The following is a 25,575-nucleotide window of genomic DNA, read 5'->3' as shown; positions in this document are numbered from 1 at the left end:
TTTCAGGCCAGGTGCTGTTATGAACCTCAGCAGTTATTGGAGGCAAAAGGGACCATAACACATGAGCTCCAGCTTCTCTCTGTCCTCAAACAGCTTTTCATTACTGTTTCCACTAAAGCTTTCCACGATCTTCCTCCCACCTTTTCTGCACTGGCAGCACACTGGCTTTCTGCATCCAGAACTTAGGAACCCAAAATGGAAAGAAAAGGCCCAAAGTGGTGAGAGATTTATTAAGATTTATGCAGCCTTTCTTTTGAGCCAACTCATCTGACAAGAACAGGAGCTGGAAGCCTGAGTTAGGAAGTGAGGCAGAATGGAAGCTGTCCTGTTGTTAGTAGATGTTCCACCTGGTCCCATGCCCAACTTTTGGCCATGTAAATTAGCTGTAGCAGTATGTTTGAAAAACATAGATTCCCACTCCAGCACTGGAGAGGTTTTTGATTTAGATTCAAATTTATAGTCCATTTTGAGGTATTTTAATTGAAGAGCAAAGATTCCTCCTTTCAGAGGTACCAGCCTGATCAAAATACTTTGTAAATTCCTACTGGGTGTTTAGCAAAGTATTTCTTGCATAACTTGTATAAACCATGGGTACCATGTTTAAACAGACTTCAATGGTTTAGGAGTCTAAGTCCCATTGATTTTCATAGTCAATGGGCTTATGTGATTCTGGGTAATATTCTCTCTATTATTAAATTAAAACTATGTAAAACCTGTCCCCTTAGAAATCAGCTTTTCTTATCGATTTAGTAGACCCACGATTCCTTATACAGCTTTGAAGTTGTGAAGCAGAAAAAGATCTGAAAAAAAAGAAATTATGAAACAAGAAGAGAGCTGGGGAGCATGGAGAGTCTCATGGCAAGTGAAGCAAAGACAAGCAGTGAAAACCATCAGAGTGGTGTCTTGCCTTTGCCTGCTTGCCCTGGGTCCCTGATCTGCTGGAAATAATTGGTAGCAAAGGCAATTGGTAGGGACACCACCTGAGCTGTGTTGCTGGAGAACTGGTGTCCTCAGACCTCTGAGTTGTATCTGTAAATGTGCCACAGCTGCTTTCCCAGCCCAGGGTAGAAAACAATGGTCGTTAGGCTGCAAAATTCATTTATCTGGGTTTTTCACTGGGGAGCAATGAATGCAGAGAGCACCACGTTTGTGAAGTTTGGAGCAGGGATTGCTACAGCTGAACTGTATAATTCTGAATTTTACAACATGCAGTACTGGGAACATGAAAAATAAAGGCTCCTCCAGTGTGGGAGGAGGCTGCAATCCCACCACGGGCAAGGGTTCCCCGGCGTCAGACTGCAGGAGCTGAGTTGTGCCTCTGTGTGCCATTAAGAGAGAAGCTAAGCTGCTGAGAGGAGCTGCCAGTGTCAGTGTCAACAAGAGAAAGAGCCCAGAAGTGAGAGCAAACTGACAGAAAAATGATGAAAAAATATCCGTGGTTGTCAACTGTGAGAAAATAGAGAGAAATACATGTAGTGAGACATCCTGTAAAAAGTTCAGGCAAGCAGAACTGGTCTCCTCCAGCCTTGTAAACCACACTCTCACTCCTGGTGTGAGTCCTTCCTCGGAGCCATTTCTCTTGAAGTAGGAAAGGAAAAGAAGGGTTTGGGTGGGAAGAGAGAAGAAGGCTATTTAGAAGGATCTATGGTGAGTAAAAGGGTTTTACTTGGCAACAAGAGCTGAGTATAAATAAGAGGAGATGAAAAAAGGTAGTTAGCAGCAAAAGAGAAATATGGAGGATGTTATGGTCAGGTCTGCCAAGGTGTACTGTAGAGCTGAATAAAGGCAGAGGTAGCACAAACAGAACTACTTGAAGCTGAGCAGTAGAGATAGGAAGTAATCCATCAGAGCCATCAGAAAAATTTTGGCATGAATTTCGTGCTACTACACGAAATTAAATCAAAATACACAAGCCATGTATGGCAAGAAATCAGAGTAACAGCGAAGCCTTTTTAGGAATTTGTGTGGCTTCTTGTAATCCATGATAACTGAAACTTATCCCAGTGAAATTTACCCCCCACAACCAACCAGTTAAGCTCTTGAAACCTGCATCTGCAGACAAGGACAAATTTTTCCCTCTTTACTTTTCCTTCTTTGATAGGCACCATAGAATCTATCTGATTTGATTTGATTTGTTTAAAATAGTACCCAAAATGCCTCAGCCATAAAATGTCATGCAAAATGTGCAGAAAGTTTTAGCCATATGGTCAAAACCAAAAGTGAAAGAGTGCTCTTCACAAACTAACACTTCAATGTATGTATGTGTGTGGGCACGAATGTTTAAGAATTATAGTAGTGCTGGCTCTCCTGTCAGAACTGCTTTGCAAAAAAATTTATTTATTTGTAAAGCTTTGCTCTGTGAAATATATTAAATATTTCAAACCAAATAGGTAGGTAGATAGGTATACAGCACATGCATATTTTGCAAGAAACAAACAAAAAAACCCATTTAGGACTGAGAGCTATTTAACTACCTAAATGTAGATCTCCCAGTGAAAATTAATTTAAGCTGAAGGCACCTTAGTGCACTTTGTGTTTTCCAGAACAGTTGACGTGAAAAAAAAATGTATTAGAAAGCCAGACCAGTAGGTGTTAATTTTGCACTTCTCAAACCAGAGATTGATTATTAGAAATAGTTGGAGCCGTTATCTTGACAGTTAAATGCTGAATTCCCAGAAAAATTGACATGTTAGTACTTAAATGGAAAAGGTCTCATTGCTCAAGGGTTCATTTGTTTCAGCAGTGATTTCCATTGTATGTACTCAGTCTCCAGTGAGCCAGAGAAGAATTGTCACCTGAAAACTTCAGTTTTTTAAGACTGTGAGGTACCAACTGCTACTGAAAAAACCTCTTCTGCTTGTTTATGATGGCAGTGCCATTTCTGTACACTGCTCAAAAAAAGAACTCATCACATACATGAAAAAACTCTTGCAATTGGCCCAGTGTTGAGTTATTAGAAAAAATACATAGATGGGAGAGGACTTTTTACAGGGCTTTTAAAGTACTGCTTCAAATTAAAAAGTGTAGTAAATAAAAATATAGTAACTGATTTAATATTCTAATCCTAACTGAGGTTTTGTCTGCAAAAACTTTTTAATAGGCAGAGTCATATCTGATAAAATTTGAAGTGCTTCTCTGTAATATGTTTACTGGCTCTGAATGAAGCACAACGGATGGTTTGGTCACAGAAACCTGCCAGAGGGCAGCTGCTTTTAAAAGAATAGAAACAACCAGTGACTTTTCAAGGTAACAGTCAACCTGAGGGTGCAGTTACACTTCAGTTTAAACTGATTTAGGTGATTAGTTTTTAGCCAGCAAACTGTCAAGAACCTGCTCTCAAGAGGAGCAGATAAACACTGGCCTTGCTGCTGGGGGCTGCACTGGGGGCAGGGATGGGGTGGGACTGCAGCAGCCTCAGCTTACACCAGTTTAAATGCCTTGAAGGTTCATCCTGTAAGAACAATGGTGATTTTTTTTCCTACATCACTGAAATTCTTCTTCAGATTAGGAGTGCTCAGGGATTTGTGCGTATCTTAGATTTTAATGGATCCATTTCATCTTTTTTTCCCCTTCAGTTGTACTAGCATGAGCTAGCAGTGAGCTAGCAAACCAGATCAGCCTCAAATCAACCAGAGAAAAAGTTGTTTTGGTCCAAACCAGTTCCCCTTTATCTGCAAGAAAGCGGGGATACCCACACAGTGAGAGTAATTAAAATTATTCACTGAGAAAAGGCAATGGAGCTGGTCCATGAAGGAAAACCAGCTATAAAAACATGGCAGGAGCTATGCAGAGTTATTGTGGCAAGAAAGAGATAGTTCCATCTCAAAGTTTTTATTACCAATAACCTAGTTAAAGTTAATCAAAGATTATTTTTACCTCAGAGAGATCTGTGGAGGAGGCTCTTGAAGTCAGAAGTGTCAGTAAAACCGATCCCTTTCGCAGAGCAATGAAATGTTCTGCACTAGTGGTGCATTGCAAATAAGTTTGGGCTATTTTTTTTTTTTTCCAAGTTTCCTGAAGCCTTGTAGAGATTTTCATGCTAACTAAAGAGTTTCATTTGTTGTCCCAGTGAACTCTCAGCTGAACATTGTGCAAACAGCAGCGTGCAAAGCAGCCCTGGCACAGCGGGTGGGATCTGGGCAGGCTCAGGCACACACAGCAATCAGCACCTTTGTGGGAGGAATCTGTTTCCAACTGTTTCACCACATTTATCATCATTTGGAAAGACTCTACCACCTGGTTCAGGAGAGATCTTCAACCCCCCAGCATTAGTCTTAATGCCAGTTGTGTTGTCTAGCAAAATGAACTGGGCACGGGGAGGAATTGGATTATTCCGGGAGCCTTCATGGTTGTGTGGTGCACCACAGAACCACACAGGGTGAGACATACCCACAATACCCTCCCTTTATTAAAGCATCAATTATCAAGCCAACAATGTACTTCTGGAAATTAGATTATTCAGGAAATACAGTTGCTTGAGGAAAGGAGAGACTTGGCCTCCAGCCTGGTTCCTGAGCTGACCCCAGTGAGCAGGTGGCTTGTGATGGCCACACACTCCACCATATGTTGTTCCTCAGTGCTGAGCATTGTATTAGCATCTGCAGCCTCCAAATTCATGGATCTTTTAATTAGCACAGTGGAAAAATGAGGAAAAAAACAGCCACAAAATCAGTAAATGAAATAATAGAAGCCTCTGCAACATACAGCATATGAAACCATTACGTTTTAGCCTAGTATTTATTTATTCTGACTACTGAAATATTCAGCAAAATTCCACCCAGATAAAAGCAGCCATCTCTTCACAAAGGATGCCAGGCAAAGCATCCTTGAGACAGACAGAAACAGGCTGTCCTGCAGTCCTGGTGGCTCAGTTGTTCTCTCAGCTTTCCATAGACAAGCTGCTGCCTAAATCCTCTGCCAGCCATTACCTGGGGAGAGGGGCCAGTCTGCTCTGTTGTTTCCCAGTTCAGCACTCCTGCACTGGCTATTGAGCTTTCTCAATGTGCTACAATCAGCAGCCTACATGGTAGTTGTCTTTCAGGATGACAGGGAGCATATTTCATTCCTCCAGATGCTGATGCAACAGGAATCAGATGAGTGAGGTCAATCTCCTAGCATTTCGTCCAGCAGGGTTTGGAAACTTTGCTTGGTTGACACTCTTATCTGCATGGAGAAAGGCAAAAAGCTAACCTTAAATATGAAGAATTTCTTTAACCTATGACTGAAATACTGAAGTCACCAGGCAAAAGTAGTATAAGTAATTAACTTGGCTATTGCATCATGTGAAGTGTGCTATGTTGGGGGGTGTGTGTGTATATGTATATATCTGTATCTATATAGATAGATATATATAACAAAGAATTAGTGTGCTTATATTTCTTGCAGCACAGAAGTCTCATTAAATTTCTTGCTTAGGAAATAGTGGGATGTCTCATAGTCTTCTAGTATGTCATTTTGCTTTTGTACTAACAGTCAATTAAAGTGTTAGGACATTGACAACCTCTAACTGTTTTCCACTCTGCCAGTCTTCACTTCAACCTTGAAACAATAACATTTAGACCTGGAAAATTTTCTGGCTGATGTTGCATGACACAAAGTGTGTTTTTATTTGCATGACTGCATAGGTATAATTAAGCTCCTACCTTAATGGACTTGTGCAAATACCTCCCAGAGGGTGCTAAATGACTTTTCAAATCCGGTTTTGTTCCACACTGGATGGGGACCTCAGAAAAAGGTATGCTTGTTGAAACAACTTCTGCTAAACTCAGTTAAAGGTACAAGCCAGAGAAGCAGTGCTGGGTGAATCCACCACCAACCCACTTAGTGACATTGGTGAACAGCGGTGATTGAACAAAACCACCTTATGGTCTTAACCATTCTTTTGATTTTTTTTTTCCTCCCCCTCCCTTTCCCTTAACATTTCTTTTCCAGGTGAGGTTAGAGTGGCCAACAGACCTCACAGTGAACCCTCTGGACAATTCCCTGTATGTCCTGGACAACAACATTGTCCTGCAGATCTCCGAGAACAGGCGCGTGCGGATCATCGCGGGGCGCCCCATTCACTGCCAGGTGCCGGGCATCGACCACTTCATCGTCAGCAAGGTGGCCATCCATTCCACCCTGGAGTCAGCCAGGGCCATTGCTGTGTCTCACAGTGGAATACTCTACATTGCAGAGACAGATGAAAGAAAGATCAACCGCATACAACAAGTCACAACCAACGGGGAGATCTCTGTAATCGCTGGAGCCCCGTCGGATTGTGACTGCAAGATTGATCCTAATTGTGACTGCTTTTCAGGTAAGGTAATCCTGGTTTCTTTCTCTTATCTGTTGAAATCCCCTGGCACAACTGGAAATTAGCAAAGTGACATGAGGAAGGGGAGATGAGCAATGATTCCATTTCCTTGGAAAGCCAAAGACCTTGTCAGCAGCTCTTTGTGAATTTAATCTATTGGATGTGGAGATGAAAGAATCCCAGTCAGCACTGGAGGAACCTCAAGGTGGTCTTAACTTCTCCTTTTTTGATAACAGAGGTTACACTTCTTTAAAATAAGCTCCAAGTCTGCCTTTCTGTGTCAGCTGTGTTTGCCTGTGTTGCAGACTGTATCACCCCCAATGCATATTGTACCTTACTGATACTGGATCAGGCAGCTCTTCTCAGCAAGAAGAGGTCAAAGCTGTTTCACTTCAGTGAAAAGCACTGGATGATACCTTCTCATCGTTTGTGTTGTGCTTCACAACCAGTGAAATGATGCAAACATGTCATGTTCAGAATTTCTTCCTTGTGCATTTTAAGCTGGAAGAGCCAATGCCAGGACTGCACTGCCCCACTGGATGTTCTCAGCCACACAGCTCCTCTCCCCTGCATGCGCCCAAACCAATTGTGATGCGTTTTTTTGTTTTTTTTTTGTCCCATAAAAGCATATTTTATAAGGGGACAAAGGACAGCAGTCCCAAGTACAGAGGTGTGCAGTATGTTATCATCTTGTCATCTCTAAGAACCGCAGTGTTCTGCTCCGTAATGTCATAATCATTTTTAAGTTTCCCATTTCAAGTAAAAGGTTAATTACTGACAAGAATGCATTAAGTATGTCAAGAATGGAGAGGAAAAAATGTAAATGGTCTTCCAGAAAAGGTGGATTGCTGACCCAGCATTGTAATGATCATCAAAGCTTCATGTGCACTGCCAAGTGCTGCCAGTCTCAGTTACAGCTGTGGTAGAGCAGTGGTGAAAAGCATCCTGTTCTGGGTTTCTATTGAAGGAAACTGCCCTCAGTTCTGAAAAATTAAAAACTGGGGGAAGTCTAATGATTGTGCAAGTGCTGAGCTGGTGAAAGACAGGGTCAGGAGACCAGCTAATTTGTCTGTCTCCAAGGAAGCACAGGGTATGCTCAAAATCTGCATCAAATTTCACTTCTCAGTCAGGAGAAGCAGAGTAATAGAAATAGTGTTGTGTTTTTCTCTGACTGTGAGCTTTAAATGCTTTCTTGCTAGTTACAGAAAATTCTCCTTATGCAAAGTCATTTTGATGTGCTTATACAGGCCATTATAATGCAAATATCCTCTTCAAACCTTAAAATACACAAACCAAGTGAATTAACAAGTGATGCTGGAAGGTGTGGTTTCTCAAGACCCTTTTTGGCTGTTCTTCTTTTGCTTTCCTGTAGTGTTGAGTTTTTAGTAAGTATAAACTAATCCTTGGTTCATTGTCATTTTAGCTGAATTAGTGGGTTTTATTTTCTCTTTGTTTTATTTGTAGCACCATTCTACTTTATCTACATGTCAACAGACAAATAGTAGGGAATGAAACTTCAGTTGTGGTTTTTTTCTTTCACTGTTTTGCCATTAATGCTTTCCTGAGCAGCAGGGGTTTGGCCTTAGCAAAAATGATGTAAATTAGATAATTTATGTTCTTATTTGTCCGCACTGTGACTGATTTAGAATTGCACCAACCTTAGATAACATGGTTTTAATTAGTTGGAAGAAGATACTCTTTTACTGACCTGCAAATGAGGAGAAGCAGTGTCACGCTACGGGGATCAGCTCAAATATGGACATAACAGATAACTAAAATTAACATTTCTCCTCCAGGTGATGGTGGCTATGCCAAAGATGCCAAGCTGAAAGCCCCTTCTTCTCTAGCAGTCTCTCCTGATGACACCCTGTACATAGCAGACCTCGGCAACGTTCGGATCCGTGCAGTTAGCCGGAACAAGGCTCACCTGAGTGACACCAACCTGTATGAGATTGCCTCACCAGCAGACCAAGAGCTGTATCAGTTCACCATCAATGGCACCCACCTGCACACCCTGAACCTCATAACCAGGGACTACATTTACAATTTCACCTACAGCGGGGAAGGGGATATCGGCACCATCACCAGCAGCAACGGGAACTCGGTTCACATCCGCAGGGACACAAGTGGGCTGCCCCTCTGGGTCGTGGTGCCTGGTGGCCAAGTGTACTGGCTGACAATAAGCAGCAATGGGGTTCTGAAAAGAGTTTATGCCCAAGGCTACAACCTGGCTTTGATGACATATCCTGGAAACACGGGGCTTTTAGCAACCAAAAGCGATGAAAACGGATGGACAACTGTGTATGAGTAAGTCCGGGACATTAAATGCCTGATGTAAGGTATTTTAAGTGAACGTTGAATATTTTTCGTAATCTCTAGTAATTTAAAAAAAAAAACCACTGTGCCACTGTGCATGAGAAAGGACAATTAATGTTGTTGCACAAGCTTGTACAATGAAACACTTAAATTTCTGAAGTGCCAAAGCGTGTGTCATATGTAAAAGCTCTGTGCGTGGTGCTCATTAAGTGCAGCAGAAACTGCCTGCAATTATACTTCATTTGAACTTGAATATTGTGAATCTGCTTCTCCAAATGAAAGTATGATTGTGGAATTTTTTTTTTTAACCAAGGCAGCAAGTTGTGATATGGATCAGAAATTTGCAAAAAAAAGGGGGGAGGCAAAAAGGGGAAAAATAGCATACTCATTGGAGAAGGGGATGTTGTGAAGGAAACTGAGAATCTCAATGGAAGGAATATTTAAATACAAGAGTGGAGTTGTCTCTATCAGCAGGGGAACGGGTATCTAATAACAAAAGGAAATGTAATAGCAAAAGGCCCTATGTAAGGGAAGTAGGGATGGATTTCAGGAGAACTTCTGTCAAGTTGAGACAGTTAGAGACGCAGTCAGAATATCCTGGTCATCCCAGAGAAAGAATAACACATTTTTGATTTATAAAGATATGTGTTGTATCAGGTTTTCTCGTTATTTATAATCATTTATCATAATGCTGTTTGAGAATGACAAGTAATGGATGGAAATCAAATGTTAACATGGCAGATTAGTTCACAGAACTCCAGGAGTATAACAATGCCTGCTTTCTGTGGAGCATAGGAGTATGTGGTCAAAAACTAAAATGAAAAGGTGAGAAATGAATAGAAAATACATTGAGGAGAATTCAGTTACTTCGTAAGTCACTTTGAGAGGTAATTGAGTCATCATCATCACAGGTTTGTAGCATAATGTTTTCTGAAAATAGAAGTAGAATAAAAGCAGAGGAAACTGCTGCCTAGTGCATGGGATTTTTTTTTATTCAAGGCATGTTTGTCCATACTGCCCTCTGCTATTCTTTGAAGAATTAACTGATAGGGTAGACATAAGTATAAACGTTTGGAGTGCCATTTTTGACAGTATACAGGAAAACAAAATCATACAGGGCCTTCCAGGTTCAGTTCTCTTTATCAGGCATCTATTGATACAAGTTTGTATTATCTTACAACAAGACAAAGCTCCTGATGCTCTCTAAACACTGATTTGAGTGTTACCTTTTGTAAAAAACAACTGACCTCAAATATATGCTTCTTTGCAATAATTTTAACACTGAGAGTGAGCCATTTAATTCCCTACTTGAGGATCAATCCAGACCATGGACCAATGACACTTTCAAAAGGCTTTTACAGTTGCTCCAAGTCATGCCTGCTGCTTCTTAAAATGCTGAGCACCACTCATTGTTGCAGGGCCTTGATTGTTAAAGCAGATTATTTTTATCATGTGCTTCTTAATCTTGGTATTCTTCCTCTGACCCATTGACATTGAGTGTAAAACATTTCACACAATTATTGTTCATGCCAGTTGTCCTCTGGCAATTTAAAAAAAAAAACAAAACCTGAAACATAGCAAGATCTTTTAAAGGACTTCACCTGCTTGCAAGTGCCTCCCATTGTATGTAGTACTGGTTTCTATACAAATAGCTGCAGCTTTGAAGGATTGATATTGTGTGTATGATTAACACAAAGAAATTTTGCTAAATGCAATGATTTTTTTATATTTCCACAGCTTTAACTGTGGGGTAGGTAACACTGTCCTCACTGATGCTTCAAGTTGTCTGGGCTTTGCATGACCATGAACTTCCACCAGTCTAGATCAGTCAGTAGAAAATAACAGAATTACATGTTAGCATTACAAAAGCAACAGCAGAACTAAATAGTCAAAGCATGTCATTAATATTTATGGTCAGTTCAATATTTTAAGTCATCTGCTGAATCTATTACAAATTCCTAAATGGCTGATATAGCAAATGTCCCCCAGGCTGCTGCAGCCAGAGGGATGGTTGGGTATAATCAGTGCTGTGCTGAGTAGGTGCTTTCAGGAGGTTTGGATCTCACCTTCTGCTGTAAACAGGTCATGGGATGTGATGGTCCTTAGTCATCCTTTAACCAGATATTATTTTCCAGACAGGTCATATTCTGAACTGATACCTGATTTCAGTTTGAAAATTAGATTTTTTTTTTTTTTAAGGGTTACCTGTGTATCATTTGCTTCCAAGTCAGCATGAACATAGTATTGGAGCTAAGAGAATTATCATATGAGCACCTTTCAGCATGCTTGGAATCATCTCTGTTTAAGCTAGATTTGCATTCCCATCCAGAAGTTCAGCCCATGGCACTGTCAAGCTGAAATGGCAATGAGTTTGTTTAACAACACATATCACACATATTCAGGAATATGTGCAAAGATAATGAACTGTTCAGAGCATCTACCTATGTGTCAGATTCACTCACAGAGGGAAATTATTAAGAGGTAAAAAACCACCTACAAAAGTACTTGTCATCCATCTACTCTAATCTGATGGAATGGAAGTACTGAAAGAGCTGTTGCATAAAATTATAGCTAATGTACAATTTTCAGTCATCTAGATTTTTTTTTTTTAATATTGTGTCATTAAAGCTGTAAAAGGGGAGGGGGAGCACTGGGCCTCTATTAAATCAAGGCCAAGAAAACACCTGCAAGAAACAACTGTCTCTGAAAAAATTAATTAGACTGCTTTCCCTTTGAAATGATAGAACTCTTAACTGTGCTCCACATAGAAATGCAAATGGATTGTGAAGCTCTATCCCCAAGTGTGCATTTCAAATATTGGTGAGCACTTCCTCATGTGAGTACTGAAATCAATGCAATTATTTGCATGATTAAATGGTCACCAATATGATTAACAGTGGCATAAGTGGGCCCCAAATTAACATTAAGAAATATGTCATGATTCTGACCCCATTAGTATGGGTAGGACATTGCTCTGCAGGAATTGAGTCCTGGTGTGCTACAATTCATCATGTGTAAGGTGGCAGAACCTGTCCTCTAAGGCTGGGTTTCTTGAAGCAATCTGGAATAACAAAAAACCTCTTGAGATGGGGCATGGTGTGGAGTCCTTTCTGAGATGCTAATCTGCATGTTCTCCTTGAAGTCACTGGGACCATCTACAGAAGTCAGAGCCCATGCCCTCTGTTCTCATTCTAATTCAGTGCTGTATCTGGGCAGTCACCCAGTAAGGGTTCCTCCTGTTTCCAGGAGTAGGTACATTCCAATAAATTAGCTGGGAAAAAAATGCATGATTTGGGGATTTTTCTGTGGTTTGGTAGAAAATCCAAATAGCCTAGCAAGCTGTCATATCTGTTTGACCAAGCAGTAAATGAAATCGAGCTGCCCAACGTTTGTGGTATTTTCTGATGATGAAAAGGAGTGAGCTGAGTCATTTTTAATCTCTGGGTGTGGCACCCACTCAATTTGCACAGAACTGGCATAAGGGTGGAATGTAAATAAGTCCTGTGAGGGCAGGAGAAGGTGAAAGAGAGAGAGATTATGTTGTATTTAACATTTGATTAATTTATTTGTCAAAGAACAACACGGTCACTGCTTCATTCTCCAGCACTTGGAAAGCAAAGTTGCTCTACCTTTTTTTTTTTATGTTGGAGGGGGGGAAGCAAAAAATCCTGAATGCTCCTTGTGACATGTAGAGTTTGTCTAAGCAGGGGGAAGCAAAGATCCTAGGGAAATTATGGCCAAACATTTAAGTGAAGGACACAGCCAGATTGTTTGCTGATGTGAACTGGAAGAGCTCCACTGAAGGCAGCCGCTGAGTTTTGCCGCTTGATAAACCAGCTGAGGAGGTTTTGTGAATGAGGGGAGACAGTCAATAAAACATGAAAACTTAATTATGCTTTCCTACCTCCACAAATAGGCTTCTATTTTATGAACATGAGCAGGGCTTACTCATGCAAATACATCTGTAGTATCAGGGAGGTGTCTTGGGTGAATTAAAATGTGTTGGCATCAATAAGCTTGCTAAGATGGAAGGCATTAATATGATACAATACCAAGCAGTGCTGTGTCTTGTTTTCCATGTGAGCCTTCAACAAGAACAAATATATCTGTAGAACTGAAAAAAAAAACATTAGAAACCCTGCTCCAGAGTTTTTGACTATTCACTTTTTCATTCCATGGCCCAATTCACATAAAGTGCCTTAAATGACAAGAATTTCTTCAGCACTGATGAGATTGAGGTGAACTAAAATGGGATGCTCTAGGTTCTGATGCTGTTACTTGTGATGCAAAGTTCCTGCTGGTTTGAGTAGGCCTGTGGGAAACGTAACAGAAGAGTAAAAACCACCCAGGCAACTTGATGGCTGCAGATTTCAGTCCAATTTTATCACCATTGTCACGCTTTAGGTCCCCTTTCGAAATTCACCATTCATATTATGTACTTCACACATCAGCAACAAAAGGCAGTTTTATGCAGAGTCTAAGAACTGGGTTTATTTAAATTTAGGAGTAAGAAAATACCTCTTTGGGGGTTTTAGTGGGTTGCCTGAAGTCCGAGTGACCTCCAGTGGCCACCCGTCTGTATCACAGCCCAGCAGGTTAAACCCCTGCCATCTCTGTGCAGCAAGGAAACCTCAGGCAGAAGCTGCATATCCCAGATGTATCTCCATATTCCCAGATGTATTTTATCCAGTACCGGTGAAAAAGAGTCTAAGCAGGAATTCAGGAATTCAGATCAGGGAATGAAAGCATTAGGAGTGAATAATTGTGTGGATTCTTACATTTTAATTTATTGCACAGTGTTACTTCTTCCTCTTTTTTTTTTTTTTCTCCTTTTTCTTTTTTTTTTTTTCTCTTTTTTCTCTTTTTTTTTCTTATGTTTTTTTCTTTTTTCATTTAGGAGTATCTACAAGACAGTATTGATGTCTTTCAATGGTTCTTAAACATCATGTGTTGCAGGTATGACTCTGATGGGCATCTGACCAACGCCACATTCCCAACTGGGGAAGTCAGCAGCTTCCACAGTGACACTGAAAAACTGACACGAGTGGAACTTGATACTTCAAACAGAGAGAATGTCATCACAGCCACAAACTTCTCAGCTACCTCTACAATATATACTTTAAAACAAGGTAATGTAAGCATTTCTATTATTCCCTCATCTCATTACATTTCAGACTCTGGATGGGGCATTCTTAACTGTTTGCCACAAAAGGACTCTCCAATTCATTCATTTGTTTCTTCCTTCCTTCAGTACAAATAGCTAAGTATTAGTTACTATTTTCCTGGGGACCAATTAGAATTTTTGTCTCCTAGAAGAGTCCATTGGTGAGATTCTAGATATTGATACCTCTGGAGTCTCCAGGCTTTATGTGCTCCTTTCTCTTTCAGTATCTGGACCACATAAAGTTGAGCTTTGTTATTCTAAGAAATACTTCCCCAAGGAGTTGTACCCTCTGCTGACATTTTAGCACTGGAAGCCTTGTTTGGCCAGTGGTGTGAATTCTTTCTGGTAGTTCTGGGTCCTGGTGACAGCACTTGTAGGAAGGAGGAAGGCATCACCCACCTATGGTGGTGACTGCCTTGGGGATGAGTTTTTACCTCAGCCCCTCTAGACAACACAATATTTCCCTGGCAATATCATATGTCTCAAAAAGAATTTATTCTCTGTCTAATGCAGTTATTCAAGCTGAACACAGTTCTGTCAACAGGTCCCAGTGGGCTGAAATCATCAGAATATCAGGGGTCAAAAACCCAGCCTATGGGTTTACATATGTCTAGGCTCTTTATTCCTACTGTGGGAAATGTTCACAATGGAAATCATTAGGCCACATGTAACAAAAAGCTCTTTAGATAGGGGAAGTCCTAGAGGTTGCAAAAATCACAGTGGAGCTGGTGTGTGTTCAGCCCTCTGTAACCTGAACCCAGCACAGCCAGGACAAAACCCTATTTGCACCTAACGTTTGCTTCATAAATCTGGAGGTCTGAATTTTTCTCTGCTCCCTGTTTCTGGTTGTTCTTTTTTGACAGATAACACACAGAATATCTACCGGGTCAGCCCAGATGGGTCTCTGAGAGTCACCTTTGCCAGTGGGATGGAAATCACACTTAACACGGAGCCTCATATTCTAGCAGGGGTTGTCAGCCCCACTTTGGGGAAGTGCAATATCTCCCTTCCTGGAGAGCACAACTCAAATCTCATTGAATGGAGACAAAGGAGGGAGCAGACCAAAGGCAATATCTCCACGTTTGAGAGAAGGCTCAGGGTAAGGCTTCTTCTTGTGTAAAGTGCAGTGTTCCCTTTGAAAGCCATTGGACATAAAACATGTTGAAATGTTCTGCTTTGTAAGAAGAGCAATGGAAAGTTTGTATCAGTGGTGGGGCCCAGACAGGAATTTCGAAACCAGACGTTTCATCTCTGTTTGATTTTGGCCGTGAGACTTGACCTCAAGACATAATTACTTTTTTTCTTGCTCTCCTTTTTCACCTAAGAGCTTAATTACATCTTTGGAAGAAGCTGTGAGCAAAAGGCTTTGCACAGTTACTCCAGCACAGCAGCAGAGTTGAAGCCACGTTCTGCTTCTCCCAGGTCCAGCAACCCTCTTCCTTCTGGGTGAAAAAACAGGTGCCAGACTCTGCCTAGGATAGAGGGGTCTCTCAGGACAGACCTTTGGTGTCCTCACCCCTGTGTTTCCTGCAAGCCAGAGTTGTGCAGAGCCTCCCTGTGTATCCAGACAGGCTCAGTATTCCCCTCTCTACCACTTGCTCTCAAAGCCCCTCACTCCCTCAGGCTGGGTTAGATGGCTCTAATAAAGTATTACTTTAACATTGCATCAGGGGTTTATATTTATCTGTCAGGAGAAGTCACAGATTACAATGACAGATGGTCAACATTCAGCATTTAATTAGGTAACACGAAGGCTCAAAGAGACTGCTGCCTTGCAGAACAGATTTTTTTACAAATTCAGTTCTGGTTTTCACATGAATACACTTTAAAAGGCTTTACCAGTAGTACAACTGGGAATTTTTGTCTTAAAAATATTGCATTATTGACTACAACCTGTTTGGGTAGGTATTATCTCTGAAGGTACATCTGTTAGCTCTGAACACAGAGATGTTTATTAAAATCTCTGGATTGCCTTTTGGTTATGAGTTCCTATATTTTTTTTTTAAGTCTATCAGCAGTTTGGTTTTCAACTGTGCTGATCAGTCAGAAATGCAAGATTTGGATGAGCTGGCCAGACTGGCTGCTGCAAGTGAAATACCTGTTTGACAGGACATCTTTCAGCTTTGACAGTCACAGTTACTTTAGTAGGATCTTATGAGTGAGGAGAAGCTTTATTTAGGTTTTTCTTGCCCCATATGTAATGAAAATCCTAAATAAAAAGGATGTAGTCAATAATCTATTATGATTACATTGCCAGAGCCACGTTTTTCCTGATAGTTATATTTTAAAAAATCTACTTTCTCCTGCACAGTTTTCCTATTATGCTGTTTGTTGAAATCAGTTACATGTTTTACATGTTCTTCTAACTCATTTTCATTTGCTTCTGATTAATCTTTCATATTGCCTACAAAAAAAAAAAAAAAAAAAAAAAAAAAAAAAAAAAAAAAAAGGAGGAAATTCACAAATTGGTGAGGATTAAATGAATTCTGGCTGGAGGCATAAAATGTTGATAGAAATACTGCAGCACTGAAGCTGTTCAGAGCTCTGATTGACCCACCCCTGCATCAGTCTTTTGGTGCATGGAACCACTTGTGTACTCCTGCTTCTCCCCCTTCTCCTTCATCCAATGGAAGGATGGAAGGTGAAGAAGAAGTATATTGATTATTTTGATTGTGTCTTACATTCTCCATCCAAAAGTATCCATTAGCATCACAGCTGCTGAATATTGTATTATTATTTCTTTAAATTGTGTCCTTTGATACCTACCCAAGATCAAGGGGGATGATGGACTCCCCCTGCTGACTTAGAAGGACAAGGACAAGGCAGCTACCTGGATTACAGTCTTTTCCCCTTTTTTGACTGCATGAAACTCTAGGACTGTCTGTCTGAGGGTTGTTGATTGTGGAAGGAGAAAATGTTCTGCTTATAGGATACACTATATAAATAGGCACAGTAGAAAGGGACAAATTGAGGATGAGAAGGGCCTCAGAGGATAGGTGGCTCTTGTAGCACCTGGAGTTGAGCTTTCCTGAACTCCATGACTCCTGGAGTTCAGCTTTATTAGCACTGAGATTTTTGCATGGAATTCTGATGGAGGGGGGAGGATTCAGTGTGGGCAGAAGGAGCTGGAATGGTGCATCTGGCAAGGAATTTACAGAGCAGCAGAATATACCCAGAGACAGCTCTCTTTCCTTAGTGATTAAAAGGAAATATGCAGGACAGCAGGAGCAGAAATACCATTATATAGTGTGTTTGAAGCAGTATGGCAAATAATGAAAGGGATTTAAGGCTTACTGTTGACAGATCCTTGCATGCTGCTGGGGGAAAAAATGTAGCATCATTAGAAGCCATTATGCTGGATGAGGTTCTGATGAGACCTTCTGAAAACTTCTAGTGAGCTGTATTTAAAAAAGAAAGTTTTTCAGCACTTAAATGTGCTACGACTGGCACAATAGGTGGTTTGTTAGAAAGCTTGCAATGTAGGGCAGAAAGAACTATGCTGAACTTTGAAAATATATGTAGAGAAAAGCTCTGGGGATCAGATTGGACTGGTTCTCAGTGGAAATGAACACTCTTGCAGGAACCCTTGGTTAAAGAAAAAGGGGAAAAAAACCCGCAAAACAGCACAATGGAAGAGAACAAAAAAGCATAGAAATGAGGTACAAAGATATTACTTAGAGATCAGTCCTGTTATCCTCATGGAAACAAACGGCTCCAAGTGCTAAGAGATACAAATTAGAAGGCACATAACTGGGAATGAGAGAAAGGATGACCTAGTTGAAGTGAAGAAAGCTTTTCCTTCTCTACCTGGTCCTAATATTTTTAATTCTTAATCACAATTAGCAACCATCTTGAAAGTGTGTAACTCTATTAAGGTTGGGGCTTTTTCTCTTTTAAAATGCAGCCACTGTTACCATGTTCTGAATAATGCTGGAAATGTTGTGTTTTCAAAAGGGGGATTTTCACATGGTGTGAATTCCTGGCTGTAGAAATAGAACAGAAAGTGAGTAAGTTAACAGCAAAGCTATAACAGGCATCTAACTTTATCACAGCATCTAAATCAATGTGGGAAACAGGAATTAATCACAGGTTTCTTCCTTTAAGTGCAGAACTGCCTGCCCTGATGCTTCCTGAAAGTATATAAAGCAGTCTGTAGGCATGTATGCATTTTATATTAATAATAAATCTATGTACAATCAGGCACTTTAACATCAATCTTAATCTAGCAAGACTTCTTTTTTATCAATTGAACTGCTATTTTAATTGACTTCTAAAAATGAAGCAAAGGCTGATGTTAAAACCAATGAGCATGATGCATAGTAATACACTGATTAAAATGCAGCTTCGTTCCCTCCTGTCTTTTGCATAACTTAGAAGAACTTAGCATTGGATGCAGTCCAGGTTTTATAACTGAATATCTATGAAATAGAAAATGGAATGCTTGGCCAGTCTTACTTTTTATCTTTTTTTTTTTTTTTTTTCCTAGTAACAAAAAAGGAAGTGACTCACTGGCCTCCATTCAAAAGTCCTGCAGATAGAGGCTTTGACAGATATGTTTATTACTGCATTTAGGAAATTATCTCCCTGTATTTACCAGTCTTACAGCAAATTCTAATGATAGAACCAAGAACTCTGCCAGCATGTATCAGTTTATGTTGACTCAAATCAAAACACAGACAAGGAAATAATACAATTATCTCATCTGATTTACACGTTGTAGGAAGTTGAGGTTTGAGAATGAAAATCAGAAGTGCACATTGATGTGATAGGGTTACTTACACTTAACAGAGGTAGAGTCAACAAAGGGTTCAAAATATGTAATAAATTTATCTTTTTATGCACTAATTAACAATATTAAGTTAGCTAAATTTTCTTCCTATTTTCATTCATCTGAAATTCTGACCCAACACTGCTCTCAGAAACCAGTTCATCAGTTTTCCCTGGCCTGTACCAGAACTTTGAAATGAGACCAGGACCAGAAATGAGAGCTGTTACCCATGTATTGTCCTGCTTTGCCTTTAGAAGAGTGTTAAATTCAAATCTAATATTAAAAAGTAAACAAATGAGACATAAGATGTGGAATACAAGGGAGTAGCCCCCCCCAAACCTTATTTCAACTTTATGAGCTTTCAATTACTGCTGCTATCCACTCCACTGATAATTCAGTTTGATTTTCATTCTTATTTGTTGTATTGTCCCTGAAATTTAGATTGCAAGCAATTTGCACTCAAGGCTTTCCTTTCCCCCAACTGCATTCTAAAACAATAATAATAGAAATAAGAACATTAAATATGTATATAGACAGTGAATTAATATAAGCCAGGGTATATGCCCTGGTTGCTTTTCAGTTTTTTCACCATTTTACCACCTAAAGGATTTGTTTTCAGAAACTGTAAGACATTTGCAAAGAAATACAATAAACATAATCCATCAGACTGTATACAAGCAAACATAGTTGAGTTGAGCACCACATTTTACTTGGGCTCCTTAACTATCATTAGAGCATAAATTGCAATAGTAACAGCAGTCTACAGGGGTATATAGGTATTTTACAGCTATTGTAAATGAACACTATTAAAGTTTGACATGTGTGTATATAAAACCCCAGGAATGGTAGTTGAAGAAAGAACACCTGCTTCTTCTAGATTTCCAAATTATTTTGTGTCTAAAAACAGAAAGGGGAAAGAAAAAAAAAAAAAAATTGTTCTTTCTAATCACTTCCACCATATAATCATGGCTTAAATTATTAAACAGTTATTCCTAACCATCCACTTTACAGCTGTGCCTCCAGGTCTCAGAGAGGAGCAAGCAGTTTGCTGTGTGCTGGGCTAACACCTGCACTGACACCCTCTCTGCTATAAGGAGTTTATTAATTGGAATAGATTAGTACAAGTGATTACATAAAATGCAGGTGATTAATACAATGAGCACAGTGAGCATTGATCTGAAAAACACAAGTCAGTGAACAAAATTTTATGGTTCCCTAAATTTTGTCCCTGATCTAAGTGGAATTTAATAGGGGTTGCCCAGTGACTGAGTGATCTGAGGAGGCAGAGGATGAAAGCACTGGATAAATACATCTTGTCTCCCCAAACTTGGCTCAGCTTTGGGCTTGGTTTCAAACCAAGAATTGGGCTGCCCCTCTGCGTTTTATTTTCCTCTTAGACCACAAAGGTCACTCTGGTATTCTGCTGGACACAGTGAGTTTAACAAATAGTGCAGGTCCCAAATGATGAGAGAGCTGCAAGAAAGAGCATGGCTGGCACCAAAGGCCCCTGACAGAAAGCTCTGGGAGTGGGGTGGTTTTGTGAAAAATGACAAGGTTGCTGGTGAGGAGTCTTTGGGAGCTGGAAGCAGAGGTCTTCCCTTTGTGGCAGCTGGTGTGGGCTATGCCAGAGCAGGAACTGAGCTGTGGATAGGGTGCCTTTGTTAATTTTTGGGCTTAACTACACATCTGCAACTGGAATCAAAAACATCTATCCACAGAAAGATGAAAGCTGAGAAGCAAGAGGGAAAACTTATTAAAAAGTGAGAGCAGAGGGTAAGGGTTTACCATCATGTGATGGGAAGTGTTACAACACTGAATGCAAGCAGCATTTTGTTTGGTGGTCCTCCTGTTTTCCATCTAAGGATTTTTCTGTTTTCTTGTCTGAATAAGACCTAACTTTTCCATCATAATGTTAAACCACATTTTGGTTAGAGGTAGCACTGAAATGCTTGTGTTGTGTGTAATTAAGATGCATTGTTTTCTTACTTTTTTCTTTCTTTTTTTTTTTTTCTTTAAGATGCATTGTTTTCTTACCTTCCTGTATCTTTGTGTTTAGGCCCACAACAGAAACCTGCTGTCCATTGATTTTGATCATGCAACCAGAACAGGAAAGATTTATGATGATCATAGAAAATTCACTCTTCGGATTATGTATGACCAGACAGGTCGCCCAGTTTTATGGTCTCCCATCAGCAAGTACAATGAGGTCAATATCACTTATTCACATTCTGGATTAGTCACTTATATCCAAAGAGGAACCTGGACTGAGAAAATGGAGTATGATCCAAGTGGGAACATAATTTCCAGAACATGGGCAGATGGTAAAATGTGGAGTTACACATACTTAGAAAAGGTAAATAATTTCAAAAGTGGATTCTTGTACCAAATATTTGTTTTGAAATATGCTACCTCTTGCAAGAATATTTCAGAAAATGCATGCTGTTAAAGAACTAGATAAAAATGTCTCTGGATGTGCTTAGACCTAATTTATCTGCTCAAACCTGTCATAGTTTAGTTCTGAAGAAAGTTATAACACCTCAGATTTGTTTAACTGATAGGTAAAAATGACTTCTTTGTCTCAACCCAAGTGCAAGTGAACAAAGGAGACTCTCATTGCTGAAAAAAATGTGTTGCCACTGTATAATACAGTCAAAAACACAAAAATCACTGAAAAGCAGCTCTTCCCCCCCCACAGTTCTTTGAAGCCAAAATTACAAGCCAGTGATTATGAGCTTGCACCTGTTCAGTGTTGTGCTGTAAAAAGGGATTGATCCTGTGAGAAGAAAGATTACTTCAGTATTTATGAGGTCCATTTATGTAGGGAAACATTAATATGAACTGAGTTACTGCTCTGCTTTTATGGTGACTTTGTGTCTAAATTGCCTCAGTATTGTAATTTTCGATTATGTCTGTAGGGAATGGTCACAAGATGGGAGAATAAATGTTGTACAGACTAAGGAAGAACAGTGTCTCCTTCCTCTGTACAAGCATCTCATTTGGTCTTGTCCCTCAAAACCAAAAAGCCAATCTGTACTTTTAAAGCTTTCAGAACTTAGCATGAACCTTTGAACCTTTTTTTTTTTTTTTTTTCTGGACTATCCAATATACCCAGACTTTGCAGAACATTTCCTCTGAACCTGATAACCACAGGGGAAGGCTAGGAGGGGGCAGGTGAGGTAAAACTAATAGGGAGTATTACACACAGAAAATCCAATTACTTTGAAGTTATTTATATATTAAAAAGTTTCAAATGTGTACTTCTAAGATAAACTTTGCTGTGTTTATTTTGAACGTATTTAAGCTTGATCCTCAAAAAACTTAAACCTAACCCAGAGAAAAAAAAAATTATTGAGACTGGAATGCATAAAAATGTGACTTCTTCCTTGTCTGCACACAGTATGGTTCTTGCATGTGTTAACAAGATTGGCAAACCCTAGAAGCTTCAGAAGGTTGGCTAAGATAAATTTGTCAGGGCTTCTTTTGTCTGCATGCTCTTCTGCAAATTGGAAGTAAACAGGCGTTTAGTACAGATTTCAAATATTTCAGCAATGTGCCTTCAGGAGGAATCTTTTATGTTCTCTCTGGGCCTAATGGACCATAATTTTGGAAAGATGTATGCTTCTTATCTTTCCAAACCATTTTGTATGTTCTTAGTTTGCATGAGCTTATAAATAAAGTCATATAACTTAAAAGTGTTATTCTACAAGTCAGTATTCTACTGCCAGATCCTGATCTTGTAGAAGCCAATGGCAAAGGCTTAGTGGTTCAGGTAGCTGCAGGCTTGGGTTATGTTGTAAGTTGTCATTAAAATTATTGAAAGTCATACACACTGTGGACATAATCTTCCAGCTGTTTAATGTACTTTCCTCACTGAATGTTCCTTGTGCCAAAGACCAATTAATTCGCTGTCAAAATTAGACACTGAAATATCATTTTGTGGCTCCATTAAAGTCAATAACTCATTGTGTTAATTATGTACTGATTGCTAAAGGTTGTCTGAAACCTAAGACCCAATGTTTCCTTTTATCAAAAAATCAATTATATCATTGCTTCCAACTCGTAGTTATTTAATTCTTCATTTTTTAGCACTTTGATGAGTTAATTGTGTGTCTTCAAAAATCTCTACCCCTTCCAAAAATAGCCCTAATAGTTTAGGTTTTAAAAAGCACTATGCTAGTAATAGCCCTGTAAATCATTTTTACTTATGCAGTTCAGTTCCTCTGGTTTTGGCCACGTTCTTCAGTTAGCAAAGGGTGTTATAAAACCTCCTGTATACTCCCAAGTTTTTTCCCCAAATCTTGCCGTTTGCCACCAGGCAAAGCAGCTTAAGGGATGCATGAGTGTATGGGACAGAAATGACATCTAGTGGAGAAGCTCAGCATTTCTCTGTATTCCCAGTAGAGCTCCAAATAATTGCCACTGGTTGTTTGACTCCATCTACCATGTGGCTGCTCTGGTTGCTTTTATAAAAGAAGAGCTTTTGGGATGTTTTGTGAGCTACCCTCTGAAATCCTTTAAAACAATTAGAACCCAATTTGTGCCAAGGGTTGAAAAATCTATTGTAATATGAAGGATGAAATGGGAATTATTTTTTTTTTCTCTTTATCATGTCCTCGAACAGGCAAAATCTCTAACCCTTGTACTGTCTGTCCTTATGCTGTCCTGAACAAAAGTGGAAAAACCACAAAGTGTTGTAAAAATGGTACACAGGGACACTAAAGTTATATTAGAGATGTTTCTGATCTTGTTATTCATACCCTGTCAATGGCAGACAGCTTAAAAACAGGCCCAGGAGCAGTGGAGAGAGAGAGAGAAAGAGGCATCAGTGCTAAGAAAGAGTTCAGGCAGTGGTTTACTGCAGGGGGGGGACTGATGACTGAAGGTGAAAACAAAATAAACACTCTGTGTGTGCTAGAAATGCTTGGCAGAGCAGCAATAAAGCAATCAGGAAAAGACTCAGTGCAAAGGTCTGCTGTCACCAGTTGGCAGAGAGGGACCTGCCAGTGGCATATGTTGGTGCTGGGTGGCTCAGGTACAGGTGACAGATGCCTTTCACCAAGGGCAGGAAGAAATACATCTTGGGAGGGCAGGGGGCCGGGGATGCAGAGAGGATGGCCAAGCCTTAGCCTATCTTTGGTCCTTTGAATAAGCCCCTGGGTTATTTGTCAGAGCTGAGTGGCTCAGGGCCAGTGTTACTTAACACATTGCAGGGCTGAGCTCTCAGTGTTTTCTTCTCAGAGATGATTTTTCAGCTTAGAGGGGGGAAAAATGCCTTTTCTTGTGATTTCTTTCTCCAGTGCTCTATGAAAAAATGGTCACATTGTTCCTCATAAGACATTGGTCTGCATGATCATGCAGAAGCCTGACAAATTTGCTTATCTGCCTGGCAGGTTCAGGCCATGGGCTGAGAACTGGGCAGTGTCAGCTCAGACAGAGGAAGGATGAGAAGTGCTCTGGCCCAGCCAAATTTACTTACTGGAGCTGGAGAAGGCTACAAAGTTCTCCCCTATGTTTTCACTCTGTGTTTTCAGTGTGCTTGTTTCAAGAGTGGCTGTTCAGCAGTGGGCTTGTGCTCTGAGACTTTGCACGTGGCTGGTGAAAAAATTCACAGGAGCCAAAAATTAAATTTGCACAGGAAAAAAAAAAATATCTGAATGCTTCCACATTCAGCTGCTAAACAAACACACCAGATGTCATTGACCAGCCACAGTAAACCAACACAGGGCAATGACCTGCAAAGAAATTATGCTTTTTGTAAACATTAAAAAACAGAGATTGATGTAGTCACACCGAAGAACCTGCAGACTTATTTTAATTCATCTGTAAGCACAGAGATACTGTGACCTCTGGGGCAATGTGCATTTTAGACATACAGGAAAAGGGGGTAGGGCTGTGCTATGCAGAGTACCACTAAAAGCTCAACACTGTCTACAGCTCATTGAAAGTTTCCCCTTTCCCCCTTTTCTAGAAACATCTGCTGGTGCAGATGCTCTGCCTGGGTGTTAGAGAGGGGTTCCCTGTGTTCTGCTCCTTGGGAAGATGACTTCAATATTTCAAAGCAACCTAGCAAGTCAGCATGAGGCTGAAATGCTACTGAGAACCACATCTGCCTTCCAGTTTTGGACTTAATCTCCTCCTGGTTGGTACCACCTTGCTGGCCAGGTCTCCTGGAGCCGAAAGCTTCACTCGTGCAGAGGGCAAAAGGCAAAATAGGCAATGGGACAGCGACTGAAAATCCCCTTCCCCTTCAGGCACTCGTTTAGGTGAACAATCACTTGCTTTTTGGGCCACTTACCCTGCCATTCCTCTCTGCTTGCAGTCGGTGATGCTCCTCTTGCCCAGCCAGCGCCGCTACATCTTTGAGTACGACCAGTCCTCCTACCTGCTCTCTGTCACCATGCCCAGCATGGTGCGCCATGCCCTGCAGACCATGCTGTCCGTGGGCTACTACCGCAACACCTACACCCCTCCAGACAGCGGCGTTGCCTTCATCCAGGATGTCACCAGAGACGAGAGGCTCCTGCAAACGTTGTACCCTGGGACGGGACGCAGGGTCCTCTACAAATACACCAAACAGTCCCGGCTTTCCGAGATTCTTTACGACACGACTCAAGTCACCTTCACCTATGAGGAATCTTCCGGGGTTATTAAAACAATACACTTGATGCACGATGGGTTCATCTGTACCATCAGATACAGGCAAACAGGTTTGTGTGGCTGTGACTGCTTTGCTGAAGTTTTTGGCCCTGATCTTGCACTTACTGGCACGAAATGCTGTTATTTTTATGTCTGCAAGTTCTTATATTTTATGTTTCAACAGAAAAATACATGCATGCCTCTCTATGTCTCTGTCCATAGGTGTATATAGCTGTCCTGTTTGAAATACAGTTTTCTTTTTATTGCTTGGTATGGAATAGCTCTTATAATGTTTGATTGTTTTTATTTCACTGGGTGGATATTTGCTGAATACTAAATCAACTTGGTTTATTGTCTGTGTTTTCCAGTTTCCCTGTTTATAACATCATCCAACAT

The 25,575-nt window shown here is 40.3% G+C and overlaps 1 protein-coding gene across 2 annotated transcripts in view; it reads left to right on the top strand.

Moving 5' to 3' along the window:
- The window catches only part of TENM1 (teneurin transmembrane protein 1), a 453,479-nt gene that overhangs the window by 419,248 nt on the left and 8,656 nt on the right, over nt 1-25,575 (top strand). For both annotated transcript variants that reach the window (XM_071757633.1, XM_071757632.1), the window contains 6 exons: nt 5,932-6,298; nt 8,092-8,602; nt 13,568-13,740; nt 14,639-14,874; nt 20,600-20,896; nt 24,863-25,250. In XM_071757633.1, coding sequence (XP_071613734.1) covers nt 5,932-6,298; nt 8,092-8,602; nt 13,568-13,740; nt 14,639-14,874; nt 20,600-20,896; nt 24,863-25,250 — 1,972 coding nt within the window. The remainder of the gene's footprint in view (nt 1-5,931; nt 6,299-8,091; nt 8,603-13,567; nt 13,741-14,638; nt 14,875-20,599; nt 20,897-24,862; nt 25,251-25,575) is intronic.

The sequence above is a fragment of the Heliangelus exortis genome, chromosome 14 (assembly GCF_036169615.1).
Source record: "Heliangelus exortis chromosome 14, bHelExo1.hap1, whole genome shotgun sequence".
Lineage (NCBI taxonomy): Eukaryota > Metazoa > Chordata > Aves > Apodiformes > Trochilidae > Heliangelus > Heliangelus exortis.
This window is presented reverse-complemented; position numbering and strand designations above follow the sequence as displayed.